This window comes from Phasianus colchicus, chromosome 26, assembly GCF_987193195.1.
Source record: "Phasianus colchicus chromosome 26, bPhaCol1.hap1.1, whole genome shotgun sequence".
Classification (NCBI taxonomy): domain Eukaryota; kingdom Metazoa; phylum Chordata; class Aves; order Galliformes; family Phasianidae; genus Phasianus; species Phasianus colchicus.
The window spans coordinates 2,037,503-2,060,994 of NC_143461.1; the positions used below are offsets into that span (position 1 = coordinate 2,037,503).

At 56.4% G+C, this 23,492-nt stretch overlaps 1 protein-coding gene across 5 annotated transcripts in view; it reads left to right on the forward strand.

Moving 5' to 3' along the window:
• The window catches only part of GPATCH8 (G-patch domain containing 8), a 29,979-nt gene extending 6,508 nt beyond the window's left edge, over positions 1-23,471 (forward strand). The window contains exons 3-10 of one of the 5 annotated variants that reach the window (XM_031600993.2): positions 3,587-3,604; positions 4,632-4,704; positions 8,041-8,085; positions 9,764-9,831; positions 10,177-10,263; positions 11,874-12,017; positions 17,818-17,948; positions 18,612-23,471. In XM_031600993.2, coding sequence (XP_031456853.2) covers positions 9,805-9,831; positions 10,177-10,263; positions 11,874-12,017; positions 17,818-17,948; positions 18,612-22,299 — 4,077 coding nt within the window. In that variant the 5' untranslated portion in view covers positions 3,587-3,604; positions 4,632-4,704; positions 8,041-8,085; positions 9,764-9,804 and the 3' untranslated portion in view covers positions 22,300-23,471. The remainder of the gene's footprint in view (positions 1-3,586; positions 3,605-4,631; positions 4,705-8,040; positions 8,086-9,763; positions 9,832-10,176; positions 10,264-11,873; positions 12,018-17,817; positions 17,949-18,611) is intronic. The other 4 variants (XM_090125363.1, XM_090125364.1, XM_031600991.2 and 1 more) reach the window with 4 other exon arrangements.
• Positions 23,472-23,492: the final 21 nt, after the last annotated feature.

A 23,492-nucleotide genomic window follows, 5' to 3' on the forward strand; every position in this document is an offset into this window, starting at 1 on the left:
ATGGTGGGTTGGGGTGGCACCTGGCTGTGTTAGTGCAGCAGAGCTGCCCCACGGCGCCGGGACTGCGGCCAGGATTTTAAAGTGTTGCTTTTGTGTGTTTTGTGGCTTTTTTTTTTTTTCTTATGAACGTGGAGAGCACAGCCATAAAATGGGGCAAGCCTCAGTTTTCCCTTTTAAAGCTTTTTGGAGCTTTTTAAGTCCTGTCTCTGCCAGCCATGGGTGCAGGGCTGTGCTCACCTGCGGGCCTGGCGTCCAGCTTTAGCCCTGCAGCCTCAGTCAGTGCAGCAGCAGTAGGAGGGGAGGAAATGTGGTGGTGGACGATGAGCTCACACAGAGCTCTGCTCAGAGAAACCACTTCTGCTAGAAGTAGAAGCTCTCAGGTGTTCCCTTTCCCAACTAAGAAACGAAGCTGCTGAGGTTGCTCCATGTCTGTGCCCACTTAGAAGCACTCGGCGCTAGCGAGGGCTCAGTGTGTCCTCCCTGGTGTGTAGGTCGGTGTTGTGTGTGTTTGTGTGTGTTTGGATGTTTACCAGAATTTACACAACTTGGGGTGTTCGACGTTTTTCTTCCGCAGCAGTTGGTCCATATTAGCTAAGCAGCCCTGATCTGGTTTGTATTGCACGGTCTGCCTTTTTTAATTTCTTCTCTAGGGTTTCCTTTCCCCTTTCTTATTTCTGTTCTTCTGGTCCAGTGAACACTGCATATAGTACCTACTGTCTTCTGTGCTGGCATGATGCTAGATCTAGGCATGGCAGTAATCGATGACGCATGAGATAATGCTGCAGAGATGGGAGTTTGTATTCAGCGTTGTCCTGAATACCTCAGTCGTGCACTGTGGCGTGGGGGTTTAATTGAGGTGCTGATAGACATCACAGGAAACACTCGTGGCTGCGGCGTGTTGCACTGCAGCACTGACAGAGTCGTGCAGGTCAGGAGGTGTCCCAGCTCTGGAGCTCTGCCCCAGCTGGGGGCAGGAGGGGTCCCAGTGTGTCCCCAGGAGCTGCAGGAGCACGTGGAGCAGCAGGTGCGTGCTGGGCATCTGCAGGCACAGCCTTTGTCACGGAGGGTTTGGTCAGTGAGGAGCTGCGGCAGAAAGTTCAGAACGAAATGGCAGCTTTAGTATTTAATTCAGCTGAGGGTCCCTTCCTACTCCAGCAGTTCCAGGGCTCTGTGCTGCCATCCGACTGGGGCGACAAGTGACAGCTCAGGGTAGCTTTAACAACTCGCTTTGGCCTCGTGGTTAAACTGTGCTCCATGCGAGGGCTGTTGGATGGGGCGGCCGCCAGCCGCGCCGCTGCTGCGCTGTGCCTTCGTGGCTCTGCCCTCGGCCTGGTGAGCAGGCCTGGCTCTGCAGGCTGCCCTCATCACAGCACAGCCTCCATCTTCACGTCGTCTTCATTCAGAACGCTGTTGGTTCTTGGAAGACAACCTGCAGGTGGAAAACAAGAATAATGCTTCAGGTTTCCTGCTGCCAGTGAAAATGTTTCCCACCCTCTTAATGACCCACATGCTGAAGTTAGCAAGTGACAGCCGTGCTGGGGGGGGGGTTTCCCTGCAGCGCTGCTGTTCTGGCAGGAAGGCTGCTGGCACCTCGTGCTGCAAACACAGAGCATTACCCAAAGTGCCACGGGGAGATCCATCTCTGCAGCATTATCTGGTGAGAGGTGCTGACCGTACTGCTACAGCATGCAACTCGGAGGTGGCTGGAAACAAAGGTCTGGGAGTCTACAGATCGTTACAATGCTGAGACGAGCCCTCAATTCGCACGCCGGCGTTTGGCTCCGTGCAGTCCTGCCTTGTTTGGGCCCCGGCCGCGTGCGACTCCAGGCACAGCACACACATGGCAGCAGGGCCGGCCCGAGCTCGGAGATGTGCGCAGCCTCAGCCAGAAGCTATTTTCCATTCTTAAATTGAAAGTATTTCCCATCAATGGACTCTTCATAGCCCCGAGAGCGATATTTTCGCTTCCCCCACGAGTGACAGTGCCCTTTGTGCTGCTCTGAAAGATGCTGCACACACACTGGCGGCGTCAGCGCGGCCGCTGCTGCTTGTCCTGAGCCGCAGGGCCCTCGTGCAGCATCTCAGACCACAGAGGGGCTGTGCTGGCTGTGAGCACTCCGTGTGCTCGGCTCAGGCCTCAGAGGGCAGCGGCGCCGCGTGGCACCTCTCCTACAGCCCGTCTTCCCCAAGTGAAACACTGCACTCCTCGACCCAATCCCACGGCTGTGAGCTCATGGCTCTCCCCACACAGCGGGCAGCGCGGCGCCGAGGTGAGCAGCACTCAGCAGCACGCTGCTCCCCTGCCCTCCCTGCTCACACAGCAGCCGTGCTGCCCGGCCCTGCCTTGCTGGCTGCGGCGCCCGCTGCCTTTGGTCGCACCACCTGTACAGATCTGTGGACTCCACTGGTTCCAAAGTGTAACTGGGAGAAGCTGCTGGTTTGACATTTAGCAGCAGCCACGTGTGGACAGCGCTATAAATAACGTGCTTCTTGAAGCTGAATGGTGTAGCATTACTATTTGGCTTTTCTCTCTGGTCTTCATTGTGTCATCTTGTAGTGAGCTCTAGGTTTTGTTTTGGGACTCTTTTCAACCTCTCGTTTGCATGGGTTCACCCCGTAGCATCCAGTCCTCGCTTCTGGTCCCCGCATACACAGTCAGCACAGCTTACAGCCCACTCAAGAGACTCATGGCTCCCGGTGCTGCCCGGAGAGGAGCAGAGCAGTGCAGGCTGTGGGATCCCGTGGGAGCCCTGCACTGGGCGCAGCTGGTTCTGGTTCTGTCTCCGTGCAGCCCCATCTGCTTGCAGCAGGCCCTGCCCCACCTCCAGCAGCACCAAACCCCTCCAGATCTCACGCGGATCTTTTTGTCGGTGCCTTTCCCTGCTGGGAGCAGGCTGCAGGGCGTGCTGTCACAGTGCTGGGTTCCAGCTGGGTTAGCCAGCCAGGCCGGGCAGGGGCGCACAGCCCCGCGTTTCTGCCTTGCAAAGTTCCCTTCCACACATAGAAACAAAGGCCCCAGGTCCTCCTCGTCCGCCCAGCCACCAATTCCTGCCGTGGCTGTGGCACAGGCAGCCCCAGAGCAGCAGTGTGAGCACGTGGAGCCCAGCAGCAGGCAGCTGTGTCTCCTGAGAAGGCACGGGGACAGCTGGCTGGGAAGGACCGCAGCTCTCAGTGGCAGCAGGGAGCTCGGTGTGAGAGGTGCCCACCTGGGAGCCCGGGCTGCACGGAGCTGCGTGCTGAGCAGCACTGGGGAGGGCAGCCCCACGCAGTGCCCACGGCCCGTTTCGGCTCGGTGAGGGCGGCCATCCTCTTGAGTGGTGTTGTAAGAGTGGTGCTAATGTGTATAACCTTCTAAGTCATTCTGTTCTCCCCTTAACATTCGTTCCCCCTCACTGTGTCAGTCACAACACACCGCTCTTGAATCTCCCAGCTGGTCTTGACTTGTTGAATTTATTTTATGCTTTCACTCTTCTTTAATAAATACATTACTTGCAAGCAGTGAATTGAAAACAAAGCAAAAGAAAAACGACCATTAGTGATTGGACAGTTTCTTACTTTGTGTTACATTTAACTGTTCTTTTGACAGCCCAGTTTTTAAAGCCAGGTTCGTATGGAAATGCTTTCACTCCACTTGCACTGCTTTTGGAAATAGCGTCCCGCTCCATCTGTCGTCCCTTTGGTGCATTGCTCACAGTGCAGTCAGCACAATGTCTCATCCCCACGCAGCTCAGCCTGCCCTCGTGCTGCTCTCACACTGTGGGGTGCTGCAGGTGCCCCACACCGGCGGCCCAATTAAAAGCCAGCCCTTAATTGCCGCGGTGCTTTGCCAGCCGCCCAATCGGCTTTTCCTGGGGAAGATGAGACATTATGCTTATTGTTCCCCTCCATGCACTAATGGTTCCTCGCTGTTAATTACTGCTAGGCCTGTTTCATTCTAACACCTTAGTGTTTTGGTTAGTTTCCATGTGAGATGCATCACCCAGTCTGTGCTTGAGCTCATTTTATTTAATCGATTTCTTTATTTTGTTTTTACTAACCTCACTGTTTTTTCAGTTTAATATTGGCTGCATGCTAGTTTATATCTATATATACATATATAAAACCCAATCAAGTGTAGTCTGGATTGTGCTCTGATTGCGTTTGGTTTTAGTGGTGGGCAGTGCTGCACTGACAGCTTTCGGTTCTCTAAATCCTGACACGCAAACCAAGCGACTAAACCCAGCGTAGACCTCCGCCAGCCTCCTAATGGTGCTGTCTAGGTGATGGATACGATTGTCTCAGTAGCCTGATTTTATGCTTTTTACTGTCAATTTTGATCGGTACACCTTTCCTCCCCCATTGCTTTCTGTTTTTTTTGGTTGTTGTGGTTGTTTTCCTTTCCCCCGACGCGCACACGTTGCCCAGCACACCATCAGACAGCGGCCAACCCCGGCCCTGCAACAATTCCAGCCAGCAATTTTTGCCATTGGTCTCTCCCTTTCCTCGGGCACACGTTGCCTTCTCAGTAGCATTTTTTTGCATGCGTATCTATGTAGAAAATCTCTCGTTCATCACATGTTTCAGTGGCGGCGGGAAGGGAAGGATAAATTATTGGAATATTTTTGGTTTGTTCTCTCTGTTCTGTCTGTCAGGATAATATCGGACACCGCTTACTGCAGAAGCATGGCTGGAAGCTGGGCCAGGGCTTGGGCAAGTCGCTGCAGGGTAAGTGCTGCTGTGAGCTCTCACAGACCCCTCTGCTGTCCGTTCCTACATGGTTTGCTTTCCGCCGTCGCTGTGTCCAAACAGAGGCACTGCTGTGATTCTGTGGGGAAGCTGCAGGTCGGACGTGCCGTGGTGCTGCAGTGGCTGCACTCAGACTGCGGCCAGAAGGCTGGGCTCCACGGCTCCTGGGCACGTGGGGCAGCGTGGGGCCGTGCTGGGGCAGCGTGGGGCTGTGTGCCCACGGCCTGCTGGCAGCCGGGCCGCCCAGCTCCTCACTGTTCCCTAGCTGTAGTCTGAAGAGCTGGCGGCCTGTGAGTGGCCCTGCGGCCCCCAGCGGCCCTGCAGAGCCGAGTCTGTGCTGTGTGGGACTGTTGGAGAGGTGTGGGGCTCTGCGTGCCCTGGAGATGCCCTGGAGGTGCAGTGGGCTCTCTGGCTGATGCGCTCTGACCTCTTGGATGGGGCTGCACTGGTGGTTAATGCTTCTTGCTGCCCCTAACCGGGTTCCATTCGGAGTTCTGTGGTTCGTGCACGGCCTTCTTACTGTCCCTGTGCCTCCTGCTGGTGTCAGGGGGCTGTAGCTGTCGCCCCTCAGTGCTGTGCTGTGGCTCAGCATTGGCTGGGTGTGTTCTCAGCCTGCTTCCTCCTCTGGGTGTCCCTTTGTCGCTCTGTGTGGGAGCAGTGAGCAGAGGAAGGCTGGGCCCAGCACACCTGCATGAGGCCACGGCCCTGGGGCTGCTGGCAGCGTGGGGGGCGAGGGGCAGCTGTGGGCCCTGCTGCTGTGCCCTTCTGCTTCACAGCATAGAGTGGGTTGTGTTGGAAGGGCCCCATGGTCATCAAGTTCCACCCCTGCCGCACCAGGCTGCAGGAGGAGCTCCCTGCTGCCATGCAGCACCGCTGGGCGTTGCTCCGAGGGTGTTTCATTCCTTGTCCTGTGGCTTTTCTACCTGAATCGTCCCCAAACCCATCTGCAAACTGAAGAAAGGAAGCAGTGGCACCCAGTTTGAACCGTGCTCCAGGACTCTGGGAAGTGAGGGCACTCGGTGTGCACTGAGGACAAGAGAGCAGAACAGAAAGGTCTTCTCACTTCCATGTTCTGTTCATCAAAACATCCAGCGGAGATTTCTGAAGAGGTAGAGGACAGAGCACAGAGCTGCTGTGCTGTGAGCACTGTGCTGGGGCCTAAAGGATGTCTGGTACTGCAGAACTCTGGATTTCTGTTCACCATGAATACATTACCTGCCGTCTTACATTTGACAGCAGAAGAGCTTTGCAGCCAGCCCCCAGAGCTGAATTTGGTTTGCATATGTTGAGGTCACACTGACCTTATTTCCACGTGGCTGACCTGAACAAAGCAGGTGCTCCTTCAGCAGGAGCTGTTCCACCAAGCCGGGGCTCCCTCCCTAAGGTCAGTGCACCTGGGAGTTGCACTGCAGGCAGTGCTCAGCAGTGAGGAGCTGTGCACCCACAGCAGGGGAGGCTGCAGGAAGGGCAGCTGTGGGAGAGACCTGCTGGTTTTCTTTGTCCCAGCAGGGAGCACTGAGCAGAGGAGCTGTGCTTGGCAGAGGTGGGCCCTTCTGAAGCCCTCTTTGGAGGAGCTGCTTGCGCTGCCCTTCAGACCTCAGCCCAGCTGTAGGGTCTCTGGGGCTGTATCACAGAGCTGAGCCACATCTTGGTGCTTTTGGTGACCATGCAGGCCGCTGAGGTCGGTCACAGCAGGGCTGGCTTGGCAGCGGCAGCCCAGAGAAATGTGCTCGGGGTTCACATTCCAGAGGTGTCGAGTGCTGGCTCACCAAATGGCCGGCAGCTCATCCATCCGTGTGTTTTTCCATTTGGTAAATCCTCTGATCTCACAAAGGAGATGTTTGTGAAGCCCTGGGAACACAGAACAATGCACATCCGAGAAAAACAGCACGAGGAAATGAGGAATTCTGTATTCATTTCGGGGGTTTGGAGCTGTGTGAGAGTATGGAAGAAAAGGAGAAGAATCAGCCGTTAGTCAGTAAGTATCGAGTGGTTTGGCAGCCTCGTGTAAGAAATGGATGTAAACGTGATCTTATCTGCAAGCCTCTGAGCGAGTGCTCGCAGGAATCTGAGTTTGGCACAGACAGACACCTCTGCTGCTGTGTGTAGCATCAGTCAGGGCAGCAGGCTGGCAGCGTGCGGCGTTGCACCGATCTGCAGAGCGCTCGGAGCCGATGGCCGCCGTGTGCGCAGCTCCTGTGTCTGCTTCATACAGCCGAAGCTCCTGGTGCAGCTTGTGCACACTTGGGAACTCCTCCCTGGGACCGTCTGCTTCTCATTGAGCAGGAGAGGCATTTCAGGCTTCGTCTGAACCTCGTGTTTGTCTGTGACCCCTGCCAGAAACCGGAGATAAACAGGATGAGCTCAGCAGTGCCGCTCCCAGAGGACAGCAGGATGAGAGGCTGCCTTGTTTTCATGCGCCTCGTGCAGCCATCAGCACAGGGCTGGGAAGGAGCGTTGCTCTGGGCCAGCAGGGAGCGTTCCAGGGCTCGCTGTCAGCGGCAGGCGGTGCTCCTTGCGATGGGAGGGCAGCGGGCAGCTCAGTGCACAGCAGGCCAAGAGCTTGCGGAGCTTGCACGGTCCTTGTGAAAAACAAAGCTCATCCTCGAGCAGGATGGCTCTGGAAGTAAGTAGGGATGGTGCTTAATGCAGTCCCGTCCCGCTGTGTGCTGGGGTGCTTCCCTGGGGCACTCCTCCCCGTTGGTCGCTCCTGCCTGCTGTGAGCAGCCGGGGCTGTGCTGCTCCACTGCTCTGTTACAGGGCTGCACTGGGAGCACTGTGTGCTGCGGCGCTGCTGGGCCGCTGCCCGTGCTGAAGTTGCTCTCAGGGGCAGCTCTGCCTCCTGCCCACGTGGAGGAGCTCCATCCATCTGCCCAGCGCTCCCTGCGTAGATGTCCTGTGGTGTTTTCGGGCTGTAGGGGCAGCGGACCGAGCTTGTGGGGCTCACTGCTCACAGCACCCACGGCCCTGCAGTGCCACCCAGTGCTGCGCTGCCATCCGGCGCTGCTTTCTGCCCCTTCCTGAGAGCAGGGCTCCCTCCGCGGTGCAGCAGGAGGCGGCTGCTGGGCTGCACTGCGGGTGTGCTGAGCTGAGCCCAGGGATCAGTGCTCCTGACGTGCCCTTCTGCCACACGTCCCCCCAGGTGAGGTTGGGCCGCCCCCCAGCAGCGCGGTGCCGCCCGGTCCCACGGCGCGGTGTTGGGGTGGAGGGGTGAGGAAGGAGCCTGCTGTGGTTGCCCACCTCCCTGCCTGCTGCAAACCGCCTGTTTTCTGCCCCAGTGGTTTCTGCCTAACAAATGGTGTTTCTTTTTTACAGCGTTATGATCCTGGACTTGTTGTGGTGATGGTAAACTTAGCAGTGGTAATTTTTAATTTTCAGACTGAATTACTCCTTTTGTCATCAGTGCACCAATATGTTAGGCTTACTTTCTCTGTTGTAGCCATCATCCTTCTGCTTGGTCTTTCATTTTCCTTTCCTTTCTTTATGCACACTTGTCTGATCCTCGTTCATTAAAGGGTATTGCTAAGAAGGGACGTTTCTGTTTGTGTTAGAACTGCCAAAATCAGTTTAAACGTCAATTTCTAATACTGTCCAAACTTGATTTTCCCCACCGTGGGCACCAGCACTTGCTACTGCAATTTACAAAGAGATCTTGAAAAAGTCTGCCTGCCTTAGAAGGCAGAAGCACCGCTGCACTGTTTGTGTGCGGGGCTCCACGAGGCGGCACCCGAGCTCTCCATTGCTGGAGAACTGAACCCAAATCCGAACCAAAACGAAGCTGAGATGCAGAATGGTCGGCACACGTGGCCAGCCATGCTGCTCGGGTTTGCCAGCCCCGCCTGAGACGTTATGAAAGTGATGCTGCGCTTAGGAAGCCATTTTTATAACCTGTCTTTAATTTGGTCCTTTTGCTAAAAATTGCAGTCACTGCTTCCTTTATTATACCATTGGGCGAAAGAGAAACGCTTCCGAATGAGGAACAGCATTAAAACAGCCAAGGGCGAGCGTGATTCCAAAGAGCCACTTTGCGTCGGCGCGATGGCCGTGCTTGGAATTGTGGCCACGTGCCCAAGGGCGCATCTAAAAGCAATGCAGCCGTGACACAGAGCTGTGTGCCTGCCTGAGGCAGAGCCGTGTGCTCCTCACCCCAGGGCTGAGCAGATGTTGGGCTGTGGCCCTGGAGCAGTGCTCTGCATCCATCCCAGCGAGCTCAGCCCTCAGCGCCCTGCATCGCAGCGCTGCCTGTGGATCTCAGAGCCCAAAGGTATAATTGTGTTGTATGTGTGTATAACAAAGCAGGTGTTTACGCCAACCCCAGAGCCATGATCAGGGCTGTAAACATTCTGTTTTCTCACTCAGGGTGTGCGCCGGAGAAGGTAAGTGCTGTTCCAGCAGGTTTACATCGCAACCGACAGCGCGGGTTGTGATGTAACGTGTAACAAAACAATCCAAAACAGACAAAAATCAAAACGAAATTAAAAAGCTGTGGTAGTAAAGTGCTTGCGTGCCCCATTTTGCTTTGTTTGGCTGGTTATGAGTGGATTAAAGATAAGTTGAAAAAAAAAAATAATAAAAACCAAACCCCAACAAAATCTCCAGCGTAGTTTGATTAGTTCCAAGTCAATTCTCTTCGCTAGCAGTCCTTTTCACAGCTTGCAGCCGCACAGCCCCGTGGCCCCTGGGGAGGGATGGGGGGTGGGGAGGTTCTGTGCTCCTGAGCAGCAGTCAGGTGTGTGAGCTGTGTGTGGGGGCACAGGGAGGCTCATTGGCAGGTCCTGGCAGCACACACACACCAGGACGTGCTGCAGTTGGATGCTGAGCACCAGGTGGTTTCACTGTTGGAAGGCACAAAGCTGTGCCAGGCTGGGGCCAGGAGGCACGGCTGGCTGCAAGCTGTGGGAATGGCTCGTGTTTGGTTCACTGTAGCTTTCTGGTCTCTGCACTCCAAGGCAAGATCTCTAACCACCCAAACCCAATGTGTCGAGCGAGCTGCGGGCACGGCGCAGCCCCTGACCGCCTCTGTGTGTTCCTGTTGCAGGGAGGACAGATCCCATCCCAATTGTCGTCAAGTATGATGTCATGGGCATGGGGCGCATGGAGATGGAGGTAAGGGTGCTGTGTGTGGGGCAGGGGTTGAAACGTCCATTTGGGTGTCGAAATGTGCTCTTAAAGCAAGAAAATGCTTCTGTCAGAACCCGCGCTCTGTTGAGCACCGCTGACCTGAGCCTTGTGTTGTCAGTGCCACCGCACAGCCCTCTGCCTGGCAGCTCTCACTGCGCAGAGCTGGAGCTGCTGGTGCTGCACTGCAGGCCAGCACAGTGAGGGAGAGAGCCTGGCACACTGAGAGCCCCAGCTTTTGCACATTCTGGCAGTCCCTGGTGCAAGAAGGGTTTGTGGGACACATGGCCATTTTTAATGTTTCTGATTCTTCTTTGGTTGGTTTTAAAAAAGCTCGACTACGCCGAAGATGCCACTGAGCGGAGGCGTGTACTGGAGGTGGAGAAAGAAGACACCGAGGAGCTGAGGCAGAAATACAAGGTATGAGCAGCAGTGTTCCCAAGGCCTGTGCTGGCTGCTGTAACCCCAGCAGGAATCCACTCTTCTTGTTCCCTGGTGTCACTGAGATAGCTCACATATTAACAAGTGGGTTGCTCACCTCCTGGAGTTTGCTTCTGTCTCTGTTTCGCTGCTGAAGAGCTTTGGGGCAGCAGTGCTTTGGTCCTGCAGCCAGCACTGCCGGGCCAGGCCTGCTGCCTTGTGAGCACAGAGCACACAGAGCCAGACTTTAGGTGGGCTCCCAGTTACCAGCTGGGTCTGAGCAGCATCACACAGCTTGTTACAGTGCTGCTGTGCAAAGTGCTGCCCTCTGAAAAGGCAGAACTTGGCTCCAGGGCTGAGAAGTCCATGTTTTGTCCTTCTGTGGGAGGATTTATTGGGCAGCATTACAGAATGTCCATAGATATGTCATGTTTCCTTAAGGTTTACCAAACTGGTGGTTTTTTTCTGGAGTTCATATCCTCCCTTCTGGATCTTACTTCTTCCCCTGAGACCTCGACTTGCTCGGTGACTTCCTGCTGTATTTGTTCATTTACTTCTGTAACGATTGTATTTGTAATTGCTGCTGTAACTATTGATTCCTTTGGAGCTGAGTGACAGTACAGAAACCTTCTGGCACGGCTCAGAAATACCAGAGTGCTCCTGTGCTTTGGAGTGGGAACAGGAGCTCCTGTGTCGATGGCACCTAATGATGAAGAGCAGTGCAGTGTGTCACCAAACCCTTTTTTTGCAGTCGTCTTTTCAAGCCTCCCTGCCAGCATTCAGCACAGGGCCCTTCCAGGAATTCAGTGGAGCTGCAGCAGTCTCTCCCTGTGTGGATGTTTTCCCTCGTGTGCTTTATTGCCTTTCTGTATTAAAGCTCTACAAGTGCCATTTCTTCGCAGCTCTGAGGTGATGCAGTTGCCAGCTGTGTGTGGCAATTCAGCACATCCCAGAAGAGCTGCGGATCGCTCTGCTGCCGAGAAATGCTCCATCATTCCCTCCCTGTTTGGGCAGTGATAAGTCTGAGGGCTGCGGTCGCTGCTCCACCACAGGATGTGTGCTGCAAAGCCTCGCTGGGCACAGGAAGCACCTTCCGCCTGGCAGAGCAGCCCAGCCTGCCATTGTCCTGTGCTTGTTTCCTTTCCTGCCTTCATCGGGACCTGCTGCAGCCCCACATCCCCCTGTGCTGTTCTTTCTTAGCATGGGCTCTCTGCAGACAATGAAAATGGGAACTTAAATCCTTCTTTATTTAAAAGCTGAGTAGTGCTTGAAGGGGAAATAAAGCCCATCTTGTAGCAGCAGGATGCTTTAGGTTTTTCCCCTTTGGGTGCCGAAATCCTTTTTGCACAGATCTGGCCTTACAGAGAGCACATCAGCAGTGTTGTTTCAGTGTCGCTGAGGTGGTAAACCAGGAGATTCACCACGTTCCCTTGGACACGGTCTCATCAAATAAAAAGAGGAAAGCTTTCTAAGTGTGTCTTCTTTTCAGTGCTTGCTGGCTCCTCTTGTTCATGGAAACACCCCTTAGTTGGTGTTTGCTGAGGACTTCTAGAGAATCTTTTGAATTGCTCGAGGGGAAGTTCAGCTTGTAACTTCTCTTCATCTTGCAGGATTATGTGGATAAGGAGAAGGCGATCGCCAAGGCTTTGGAAGACCTCAGAGCCAACTTCTACTGCGAGCTCTGCGACAAGCAGTACCAGAAGCACCAGGAGTTTGACAACCACATCAACTCCTACGACCACGCTCACAAGCAGGTAAACAGAGCTCTGCAGGCAGTGCTGCCCGCTCCTTGTGTGCTCTCTGCAGCCGTCTCCTTTGCAGTTCATACTTTGGATTTCCCCCTGTGTGCTCGTTGTCCTCACTGCCCCAGGAGCAGGCCCTGTGTCGCTGGTCCAGTCTTGTGCCCACCATCCCTTTGGAAACAAACAAACAACAAACACACAAACAGAAAGGAGCAGACAGCCGCCGCTGGTGGTGAGGAAGCTCTGTGTTGAGTGAGGTGTGAGCAGGAGTGGGCTGCTGTTAAACTGGGGGGATGAACTCCTCCTAAACTGGGTGTGAATGGCTCCTGGTTCATGTCTGCTTTCATAGCAGCACAGCTTTGGAGTCTGATGATCTGCCGCATTTCAGAGTGTTGGGAGACCAGGTAATGAGGGGTTGTTTTAAAAGGGGGAGAGTTCCCAAATTCTGTGATGTTCATGAGAAGGTCCATTCTGAATCCGTGCAGCACTGCCTTCTGTCCCCAGCTGGGATGTACCAGGGCAGTGCTGTGTACTTGGTGTGCTGGGGTGGGTAACAGAAGTTTGTGCATTGGCCTCATCTCTTTGGCCATTTGAAGCAAGACGTGATCTCACAACAGAGAGCTGTATTGTGCTCATCTGGGGATAAAAGTGCTCAGAGAAAATGTTCTGATACTCCTAATGACAGATTTTAACACCATGATGGTTGGAGCACTGATGACTTCTTGAGGATGTGCTGCAGAGCGCTGGATCTGGCCAAATGGAAGTGAAGCAACAGCTTTAAAATGGGAGTGTAGCATTACAGGGCATGAATTTTTAACGTTAAGTATGGGATGCAGTGGTTCCAAGTAGGTTCACCAGGGGAGTCGTAACAGGAAATGTACAGCAGGGCGCTTTGTGTGAGCACTGCGAGGGTTGGGAGTGCAGTCCCAACAGAGAGGGGCTGGCATGGCTGTGATACCTGAGAGCAGTGCTTTGTTCTCCATCACTGGGGTGAGATGGAGAGCAGTCGGGTGCCTCTGCTGAGGGCAGGGGGGACCTGGTGGTGGCACGTTTGTACAACGTGGTGATGTGCTCTGATCACGGCCTGCTCCTGCTTAATTGGGTGGGTAATTAGGGGGCTGACAAGAGGTTAGGAAGAGAAACAAACTGTTCCTCGTTGGTATAAAAGGAGTCATGGCTCAAGGTGTGGCTGTGTAGTGGTAGCACTCCATTCACCGCATCTCTGGAAGGGGCTGAGGCTGGGTGGGACAGCTGGTCCTACAGAAACCCGCAGTGCTGTGGGGAGGTGGGCGCCTTCGGATTCCTGGTAGGTCACCCAGCGTTCCTTCCTAGTTATGCAGTGGTTTAAACAGAGAGGAAGTTGTGCTTTGCTCAGGGAAAGGGCTTGCCCAGCTCCTTGTGGCGCTGTGATGTGTCAGCATCTGGATGTGACAGCACCCAGAGGTGGGGAAGGTGAATGTGCAGAAGTAGTGCTGTGCCACCTGCGCTGTCTGTATGCTGGAGCAGCCCCTTCCTGGCAGTGTGGTGCTGGGGGTGCTGCTCCCCACCCCCCCTGGCTCAGCGTGTGTCCCACTGCCCCACAGATAGCCGCTCTGCCCCCACATCCCTGTCTTCTCCCCAGTTATAAAGATGCTGTCTTGTATTCCAGGAAGGAACTCAGGATTATTGCGAAACAGGGATGATAGGTAAGTGTCCTGATCCCTGTGGGTTCGTTTGGACCAACCTCCACTGCATCCACACCAAGCAGTACCAGGGAGGTGGTGTTCCTCTGCTTCCTGACCATGCTGCTCTTCTGGCATTAGGTTGTGTCTGAGCCACCCTCTGCACCGCGTCTCGGTCCATAAAGCAGCAATCCGAGGGAAAAGGGGGAAAGGGGTGGAACTGTGGTGTGACCCCACAGCAAGAGTGTGTGTCCCTCTTGCTGCCATCTCTGTTGGGCTCTTTGTTTCTGGGATCCATTTCTGGTGCCGAGGAGGAGAGATGTAGGGAAGCACTGTTGTGCTGCCAGCACGGTCGCTGCTGTGCTGGCTGAGTGCTCCAAATGCAAACCCTGGACTTCCTGGTTTGGGCAGAGCTGTGCTTTCTGAACACTCACATCTTCAGCACAGCATGGGTGCAGGAAAGTTGGGAGTGCCTCCACCATACTTTGTGTCCAGGACAAAAGTAGTGTGTGCTCACAGCGCGGGGTCACGTCAGCATACACAGGACTGACTGCAGGGAGTGTCTGTGTGCCATCGACTCATGGTGTGTCATCCTCAATGAAAGACTTTGCAGAGAAGAAGATGAAGTAAAGCCTTAGCTCCTTGCTGCTTTCCCTCTGCTCTTCTCACTTTGTTTGTGATTGTGCAAAGAACACTGGTGGCCAGAAGTAGGCTGTACTTGTGTCAGCACTTGTGTAAAGTTATCAGCCAGAGGTTGCCATCCTTGGAGCTCGTGCTGCAGTTCCCTTCCAAGCTGTTGCAGCAGAATGAGGGGTTTGGAGTGAGAAGTGGTTTTATTTAGTGAGGTTGGCAGAGAGAGTGGAGAGCAATGTTGAGGAGGAGCGGCGCTGCGCTGGCTGTGCTCCACGTGAGCTGCTTCCACTGCAGCCAGCACTGGCACCTCATCGTGCAGCTCCTGTCTGCTGTGAGCAGGCTCAGCAGGGTGGGCAGTGTGGGGAGCACAGGGAATGGCTTCATGCCCTCTACACAGCATCCTCTTACATAAGTCTCCTTTCTTTTCCACCTGATGCTGAGATAAATCGTTTGCTGCTGGGCCTGAACCTGCAAAGCGATGCGCGTTGAGCAGCGAAGGCCTCTGTGATACGAGCCCATGAGCAAGCTGTCTGGAGTGCTCAGTCCTCCCATGTTTCTGCAGCTGAATGCTGACACTCCCCTCCAGCTCAGCCACCTTTACACACCCATGATGCTCCCTGGAGCTTCCTGCTGAGGCAGGAGTGTGGCTGTGTGAGTCAGGGAGCTGCATGGTAACAGCACTGCGTGCCACAGCCAGGACACAACCCATCTCTGCCCCTGCCCCTGCGCGAGGGCTGAGCAGCTGCAGATTAAGAGAACCTGCTCTTTAGGAGCTCAGTTGCACAGCTTGGTAATTCTGCTGGAAAGGAGACTGAAAGTATTGTTGTTAGAAAGCAGAGGAGGGCTCGAGGTAGCGGAGCTGTGTCCATTGCCTCGCTGTGTCCCTGGGCTCTGCTCCTCAGCTGAAGCAGTGAAGCAGCTGCACTGTCTGTCTTGGCATTGTGCTCAGCCACACTTTGTGCTTTGGAGACCTTTCTGCCTTCTCCAGGGATGTGGGGCCTTCCAGGAGAGAGTGCTCTCTGCTTCCCAAACCTCGCAGCAGCACGAAGGGATGCGTTTGGGGTGGTTAGAAGTGGGCGGCCCTGCTGCTAGAAGACAAGAGTACTGCTGAGCACATGGTGTGAAGGGTTGATGTAAACGGGGCTCTGCTCTGCAGGCAGAGGTGCCCTGCAGAGGTGGGGGCACTGCTGTGTCACATTGCTTTTCCTGGAAAGGAGTGTGGGCGAAGGGCAGCACATGTGGTGTGATCCCAATGGTAATGTGGGGATCTAAGGGATTAGAATAATGAACACCCGCCTCAGGATTAGGGGGGAAATTTCTTGAGGGTAAGCCTGGGTTAAATACGGTTTAGCTCGGCTAGCTTTCTGCCAGGGCTGGGAGCTGTGGTGTGCTGAGAGCTCTGTGTTCCTCGATGTTCTTGCTGCTGTACAGCTGCACCTGGTGCTCCTGCTGCTCCTCTCTTGCTGCATCAGAGGACAGCAGTGGGCACAGCTGCAATTAATGGCTTGTCTGCTGCTCCTTGCATTGAGGAGTTGCTGCTTCCAGGTTTGTGCTGGGAGCAGTTAGTGAAGGAAGGTTCCGTGTTCCATGCTTTGCTGTCCCAAGGAAGCAGTGCAGTTCAGCTGTTGAGATTTTGCTTTTCCACACTGCACAGCAAAGTTCTCATGCCCCCCTGCTGCAGTGCAGTTCCCCGACTCCCCAGGTCAGTACGGTGCAGCCGGGCGCACTGGGTGTCCGTGCTGTGGAGTGAGAGGTCCTCAGCACTCCATGCAGCGTGGCAGGCTCTTGTCTGCAGTCACATGGCAGCTCACTGCTGCTGTGTGCTTTGTGCCCGGGAGCTGCGGTGCAGCTGGAGTTCACTGCTCTGTGCAAGTCTTGCTGTGAGAGGCTGAGCTCGCCGAGGTCAGCGCGCAGGGAGACGTGTTGGAGGCAGCCCCCCCCACCGGCCCGCAGCCTGTCTGCCAGCACAGCACTGCTCAGCCCGTTCCTCTGCAAGGAATTCAGCATTCCACACCCAGCACACCCTGCAGACCCTTCAGCCCTCGCTTGTCCTGGGGAAGCAGCTCTGTCACTCTGGGTGGGATCGCTTCTGTGTGTGTGCACCCTGTCCTGTGTCAGCCCCACAGCTGTGCTGCCCGGCTCCTGCTCGTAGCTGGCGGCCGCGCGCCGGGAGCTCCCTAGTAATGCTTGCTTCCTGTTTCTTCTCTCTTCCACCCTCGTTATATCTTCACTTTCTTTTTTTCTTTGTGATGGGACACTTTCAGATGATGTATTGAAAGCAAACCCTTCTAATTTCGGAGCCCAGATCACACGAGTGAGTTTCTTTCTGCCGGTGTCTGTAGCTGTATTCTTTGTCTGTCCTTCCCTCTGGTTTTGGTAAAGCTCAAACCGTGTTTAGTAACTGCGATTAGGTGAGAGAATCCTCTGTCTTGTCCAATCTTCCCCTTTGCACAAAGCAATGTTCTCTTTACATTGGGCTCAGTAATTCCCTGGGCTGGCACACTGGGTTCATTAGCTCAGTCCTGCTCTGATGCCGTTGGTCTTTGAGGCCCTTCCTGAAATACCTGACAGATGAGAAACATCAACAGCTCATACGTGGTATTTTCTGAAATTGGGCCTTTCGAAAGATTGTGCACAGAAACACCGAACAAAACAGAAGGTACTTGAGTGCTTAGGGTGGCAGATGTCTTTCTTGGCAACTTTCTTTACCTTCTGAGTAGTGCTCTTAAAAAACAGCTTGGGAATTGTTGCCCGTGTTGGAAGGAGAGCAGCGTCCTCCTGTCCTAGTGCTTCAAACCAGGACCTGCAGAAACCGTGTTGTTCAATTGCTGTTAAAATGGGACACCCAGGTACCCTCAGTGATGCTATGATGGCTGACATTCCTTGGGTTTGGGTTTCCTATTGGAGATCTCTGGGGCGTGTAGTGTTTCTGCCCTGTGAAGCGTTGAACCCCAAAGCCCTGGCGGCGTTCTGCAGCTTTTGTTTCCTGAGGAGCTCGGAGCTGCTGTCAGGAGAGCGGGGCACTGTTTGTGCTGTGTGTTGTATTGTTTCTTTGCTCACTGGGATCATTTGCATGGGATTTTTGGCACCTTCTCCAATGTAACCTGTACATTGCTTTTGTAAGACGTAACACCCGGGTAACTTCCACACCAGCTCCTGCTCTGTCCCCTGCCAGCGCGCTGTTCATGCTGTACATTTATACCCTGCGAGAGCATCAGAACAAGCAGCCCTTTTTTTTTCTTAATTATTGTTTTGTTTCTTTTTTTTTTTTTTCCCTTCCAGAATTTGCTTTTTTGCTTTGAAAGCAGCCTTACTGTGCCGCTAAAGAAAGCTGGTTGTGCTGGCTGGGAGCAGGCATGAAGCCGTAGCCCAGCCGGCCAGCTGCTGCCTCTCCACTCAGCTGCTGTGTGTCGGGCTCAGCTGCCCCCAGCTCAGGACGTGGCCCAGGGGGCTGGCAGCACGCTGCCCAGGGCTCTGGCAGTGTTCCTCTAATCCCTGCCCACTTTCTTTTGCCTCAGAGGTTGAAAGATCTCAAGCAAAGGGAGTTTGCTCGTAACGTCTCCTCAAGATCGCGGAAGGATGAAAGGAAGCAGGAGAGAGCCCTGCGGCGTCTGCACGAGCTGGCCGAGCAGCGGAGGCAGCCTGAGTGGTGAGTGAGGGCATCCTGCTTGGGGTGCACTGACCAACACAGAGCTGAGGTTCAGCCCTGCACTGTGCTTCTGGCAGGAGGGAATTTGCTGAGCTGTTGCTCCCGGGCGCTCCCACAGTGTGTGACCCAGCAGAAGTTGTTTCCTGCTGTTGTGTGATGGTGCTGAAACACTGAGATGAGCGTACAGTGCTACTCCTGGGTACAGGAGTACTTGGAAGAGGTGAAATGTGACTTCAGATTTATGAGGACCGGCTGAGAGAGCTGGGTCTGTTCAGCCTGCAGAAGAGAAGGCGTTGGGGGGACATTATAGCTCTTCTAGGACCCAAAGGGGGCCTATGAGAAAGCTGGGGAAGGAGTACTTAGAAGAGCATGTAGCAGCAGGACAAGGGGAAATGATTTTAAACTGGATGAGTTTAGATTTAGACTAGATATTAGGAAGAAATTCTTTACTGTGAGGGTGGTGCAACGCTGGAACAGGTAGCCCAGTGAGGTTGTGGTTGCCCCCTCCCTGGAAGCGCTCAAAGCCAGGCTGGATGGGGCTGCGAGCAACCTGGTCTAGAGGAAGGTGTCCCAACCTATAGCACAGGGGTTGGAACTAGGTGATCTTAAGGATCCCTTCCAACCGAAACAGGCAGCCATCAACATTTTCTCTTGTTCCCACAGCGCTCCGGGAAGCGGCCCCATGTTCAGAACCACAACTGTGGCTGTGGACGAGGAAGGTGGGGACGACGATGACGCTGCGGCCAACAGCAGCTCATTCACCCAGACGTCAGGCCCAGGCGGGGAGATGGGCACAGACAGGGGTTTCCTAAACGTGGGGCAGGGCAGTGGCAGCGCCGTGCCAGGCCAGGCACCCCTGCAGGCAGCACAAGCTGTCAGCTTTGGCATTAAGGGTGCGTTGGGAACCCCGCTGCAGAAGATCGGAGTGTCGTTCTCCTTTGCCAAGAAGACTCCGGTGAAACTGGAGACCATCGCTTCGGTTTTCAAGGATCACGTGGATGAATCGAGTTCTGCAGATGGAGCTAAAGCTGATGAGAAAGGGTCCTCGGATGGAGGGGGCCTGCAGAAAGCCGGAGAGGGTGAAAGCACAAATAGTTCTGACGGCAAGACGGAGGACGACGACCATGACAAAGACAGCGGGTCTCTGGCCACCACGCTGTCCAAACTGAAAAAGATGAGGCGAGAGGACGGACCGACGGCGGTTGAACCAGAGTACTACCATTATATCCCCCCAGCCCACTGTAAAGTAAAGCCCAACTTCCAGTTCCTGCTTTTCATGAAGTCCACAGAACAAACGGAAGCTGAAAACGTGAACAAAAAAACCACAAATGAAGTCAGAAAGGGAAATTCCCCTAAACCCAAACCCAGCAAGCACGTGGAGAAGGCAGCCGAGAGCATGGCACAGCCAAAGGAGCAGAGCGCACCCGAAAGCACCGCTCAGCAGGGCAAGGTGGAACAGAAGGAAACCCCAGAAGACGTAAGTGCGCAGGAGAGCAAGTGCCTGGCAGAGAGCAGCCTGCCTGAGCCAGGCGTGCCCGGCGATGCTGCCCAGCCTGCCCCGAGCTGCAGGGAGGTCCCAGAGGGGCCCAGGCCACCAACGGGGCCCTTCATTCCGGTTCTGAGTAAGGATGAGAGCACCACTCTGCAGTGGCCTTCTGAGCTCCTCATATTTACCAAAGCGGAGCCGTCTGTTTCCTACAGCTGTAATCCTCTGTACTTCGATTTCAAGCTCTCCCGCAACAAAGATGCGAAAGGTAAAGGGGCAGAGAAATCCAAGGATCCGGGCGGGCTGTGCAGGGAGAACATCCAGAACGCAGAGTTTGGAGAGATGAGCAAAGCCAAGGAGGTGGACAGCATCACCGACGGTTCTGGAGGGGCGGAGAGCAGATCTCTGTCCCAGGGCAAGCAGGAGGGCTGCCTGCAGGGCAAGGGCGAAGGTGAGGGTGAGGGCGACGAGAGTGGGAGGAGCGGAAGCGGCCGGGGTAAGGCTGGCAAATCCCACAAGCACAAGAAGAAAAAGAAGCACAAAAAGTCCAGCAGGCACAAACGCAAACACAAGGAAGAGCCTGAGGAAAAGAGCCGCAAAACTGACCTGGGTGAGGAGAAACCCAGGAAACGGAGACGGCACCGGCACAAAAAAGTGAAATCCTCTCTTTCTACCGAATCGGAGCGGGCGCTGAAGGCCGAGCTGTCCGAGGAGTGCGGCCACTTCCAGAAGAAGAAGCGCTGCTCGCAGGAGTCGCAGAGGAAGTCTCTGTCGGCAGAGGAGGGCAGCAGTGGGAAGAAGGAGGACAGCGGTGCCTCGTGCCCCGAGCACGGCCCCAAGAAACGCAGGGCTGCACGCCGACGGTGCTTGGGGCCGCGCCGCAGCCGGCAGAGCAGCGGGGACGAGGACGACAGCGACGAGGGCTCTCGTGGTAAGCGCTCTCAGTACAGTGATGACTACGGGTCGGGCAGCGAGCGCTCACAGAGCCGCTCCGCGTCGGGGCGCGGGCACTCCTCGCGGCGCTCCTACTCCAGCAGCTCCGACGCTTCGTCCGACCGCAGCCGCTACAGCCGCCGCCGGAGCTACTCTGACAGCTACAGCGACTACAGCGGGCGGTCGCGGTGCTCCAAGCGCTCGCAGGACTCGGAGGACGACTCCGACTACAACAGGTCGAAGCGGCGTAAGTACTCCTCTTCTGAAGACTACAGCTCGAGCAGGAGCAGGTCGAGGAGCCGGAGCAGGAGGTCGAGGACACGCAGCCGGGGCCGGACACGGAGCAGCAGCTGCAGCCGCAGTCGCAGCAAGAGGAGGAGCCGCAGCATGACGGGGCGCAGCTGGAAGCGCAGCCGCAGCTACAGCCGCGGGCGCAGCACCAGGAGCCACTCACAGCGGTCGCTCTCGAGGAAGGGCTCCCGCGGCCACGAGAGCCCCGAGGAGAGGAGGTCGGGGAGGAGAGACTTCATCAGGTCCAAGATCTACCGCTCGCAGTCGCCGCACTACTTCCGAGCGGCGCGAGGTGAAGGGGCCATGAAGAAAGAGGACGGCAAAGGGGAGGAACCCAGGGGGTCCCAGAACAGCGGCTCGGGCACCAGCCGTGCCTCGGAGGGTGACTGCAGCCCTGAAGAGAGAAATTCCGTCACCGCTAAGCTGCTCCTGGAGAAGGTCCAGTCCCGGAAGGTGGAGAAGAAGCCCTGTGTCGCCGATGAGATGCTGGTGGGGGCCGGCAAGGTGGGCATCAAGCTCAAAGACCCTCCGCAGGGCTACTTCGGCCCAAAGCTCCCTCCCTCTCTGGGCAACAAACCCGTTCTGCCCTTGATTGGAAAACTGCCGACCGTGCGAAAGCCCAACGCCAAGCGGTACGAGGAGTCCGGAATGGAGAGGGGTGAGGAGCTGTCAGATTCTGAAGGGGCGGAGGATGCGCCGCTGGGCGGGCAGCCGCTGCTGGGGGATGCGGCGTTGGGGCTGCAGGACGTGGCTCTGGAGGAGCAGAAGCGTGAGGAGGAGATGCCCTCCGTTCCCCTGGAAGCGCCGGCGCTGCCCGAGTGCTTCAGCTCTGGGGACCTGGTGCTGCCCCACACCTTCCTCGCGGCCCCGGGTGATCGCGAGGCGCTGGAGCCGATGGACGGGGGCAGCCAGCCCGTGCCCGTGGACACAGCCATGATGCCGCTGGTCCCCGACGTGGAGCACTTCCCCGGCTACGTGCCGCAGGGCGGCGAGCCCGGCATGGAGGGGGACCGCGACGGAGGGGAGGACTCCTCGCTCGCGCCGCTGGAGAGCCAGCCCATCACCTTCACACCCGAGGAGATGGAGAAGTACAGCAAGCTGCAGCAGGCGGCCCAGCAGCACATCCAGCAGCAGCTCCTGGCCAAGCAGGTCAAGGCTTTCCCCGCCTCGGCTGCGCTGGCCCCCGCGGCGCCCGCCCTGCAGCCCATCCACATCCCGCAGCCGGCGGCCGCCTCGGCCACGTCCATCACCACGGTGCAGCACGCCATCCTGCAGCACCACGCGGCCGCCGCCGCCGCCGCCATTGGCATCCACCCGCACCCCCACCCACAGCCCCTCGCTCAGGTGCACCACATCCCCCAGCCCCACCTGACGCCCATCTCCTTGTCCCACCTCACCCACTCCATCATCCCGGGCCACCCCGCCACTTTCCTCACCAGCCACCCCATTCACATCATTCCGGCCTCGGCCATCCACCCGGGCCCCTTCACCTTCCACCCCGTGCCCCACGCGCTCTACCCGACGCTCCTCGCCCCGCGTCCCGCCGCCGCCGCCGCCGCCACGGCGCTGCACCTTCACCCTTTGCTGCACCCCATCTTCTCAGGGCAGGACTTGCAGCACCCCCCGAGCCACGGCACCTGAAGGGCGGGCGCGGAGCCGCCGAGGGGGAAGGGTGTTGAGCTCGGGGGCGAAGCTGACCCGGCTGGAAGGTGAGGATGGGATTTACGTTCACTCTCGAGCAGCCAAAGAAACACGGAGGGGTCAGCGTGTGCAGGGTGTTCCACTGGGGCCGCCAGTGGGACGTCCAGTGGGCTCCAGAGAATGTCTGATGTCAGGACCCCCACAGAGCTCCAGTGGGACATCCAGTGGGACTCCAGTGGGTCAACTGATGGCACCCCCAGAGGCTTCTGATGGGGCACCATCCAGTGGGACCTGCAAAGGCCCCCGACGGGCTCCAGTGGAAATCTGATGGGATCTGCAGTGGGCTCCAGCGGGAAATCCAATTGGACTCCGGGGGACCCCCAGTGAGACATCCAGTGGGGCTCCAGTGGAACTCCCAGCAGGACATCCGATGGGCTGCGGGGGGACACCTGACGGGACCTGTGGAGGGTTCAGTGTGACGTCCAGTGGGACTCCAGTGGGACCCCAGAGGCTCCAGTGGCATCCCCAGGGGCTCCGGTTGGACTTCAGTGGGACATCCAGTGAGCTCCAATGGGACTCCGCTGGGCTCCAGTGGGACATCTGATGGGAATTCCAAAGGGTCCAGTGGGATCTCCGGTGGGCTTCAGTGGGACATCCAATGGGACTCCTGCGGGACCCCGCTGGGATGTCCAATGGGCTCCAGGGAGACCCCCGGTGGGACCCCAATGGGACACGCAGCCGACCCAAACTCCCGGCCGTCCCCACAGCTCCGTGCGGCGCTGGGCCTCCGCGACCCCCGGCTGTTGGAGGGGCTCCTCCTGGGAAGCCCCCGGCCCCACTGCCGCCCATGGGGGGGGATGGCAGCAGGGACCCCCTGTGGAGCTGCGGCCGTGGGAAGGCAGGAGGAGCGCTGTGCCCGTCCCCGTTAATTTATAGGATATCTCTATTTTTGTTTAACGTACAGAATTGCACTGAGGGCGGGGGGGGGCGCGGGGCCCTCCGTGGGGCGCGGGGGGGTCGGGTTGGGGTGCTGGGGACCCACCGCTCGTTAACCTCCCGCTGCTTAACGAGCGCCGGCCTGTATTTAACTGTGTCACATAAGAGAGATATAAATATATATATATGCTGTACATGGGGGGGCTTTCTAATAAAGCGACGGTTTGTGGAACGGCGGCGGCCGTGGGTCTGCGTTG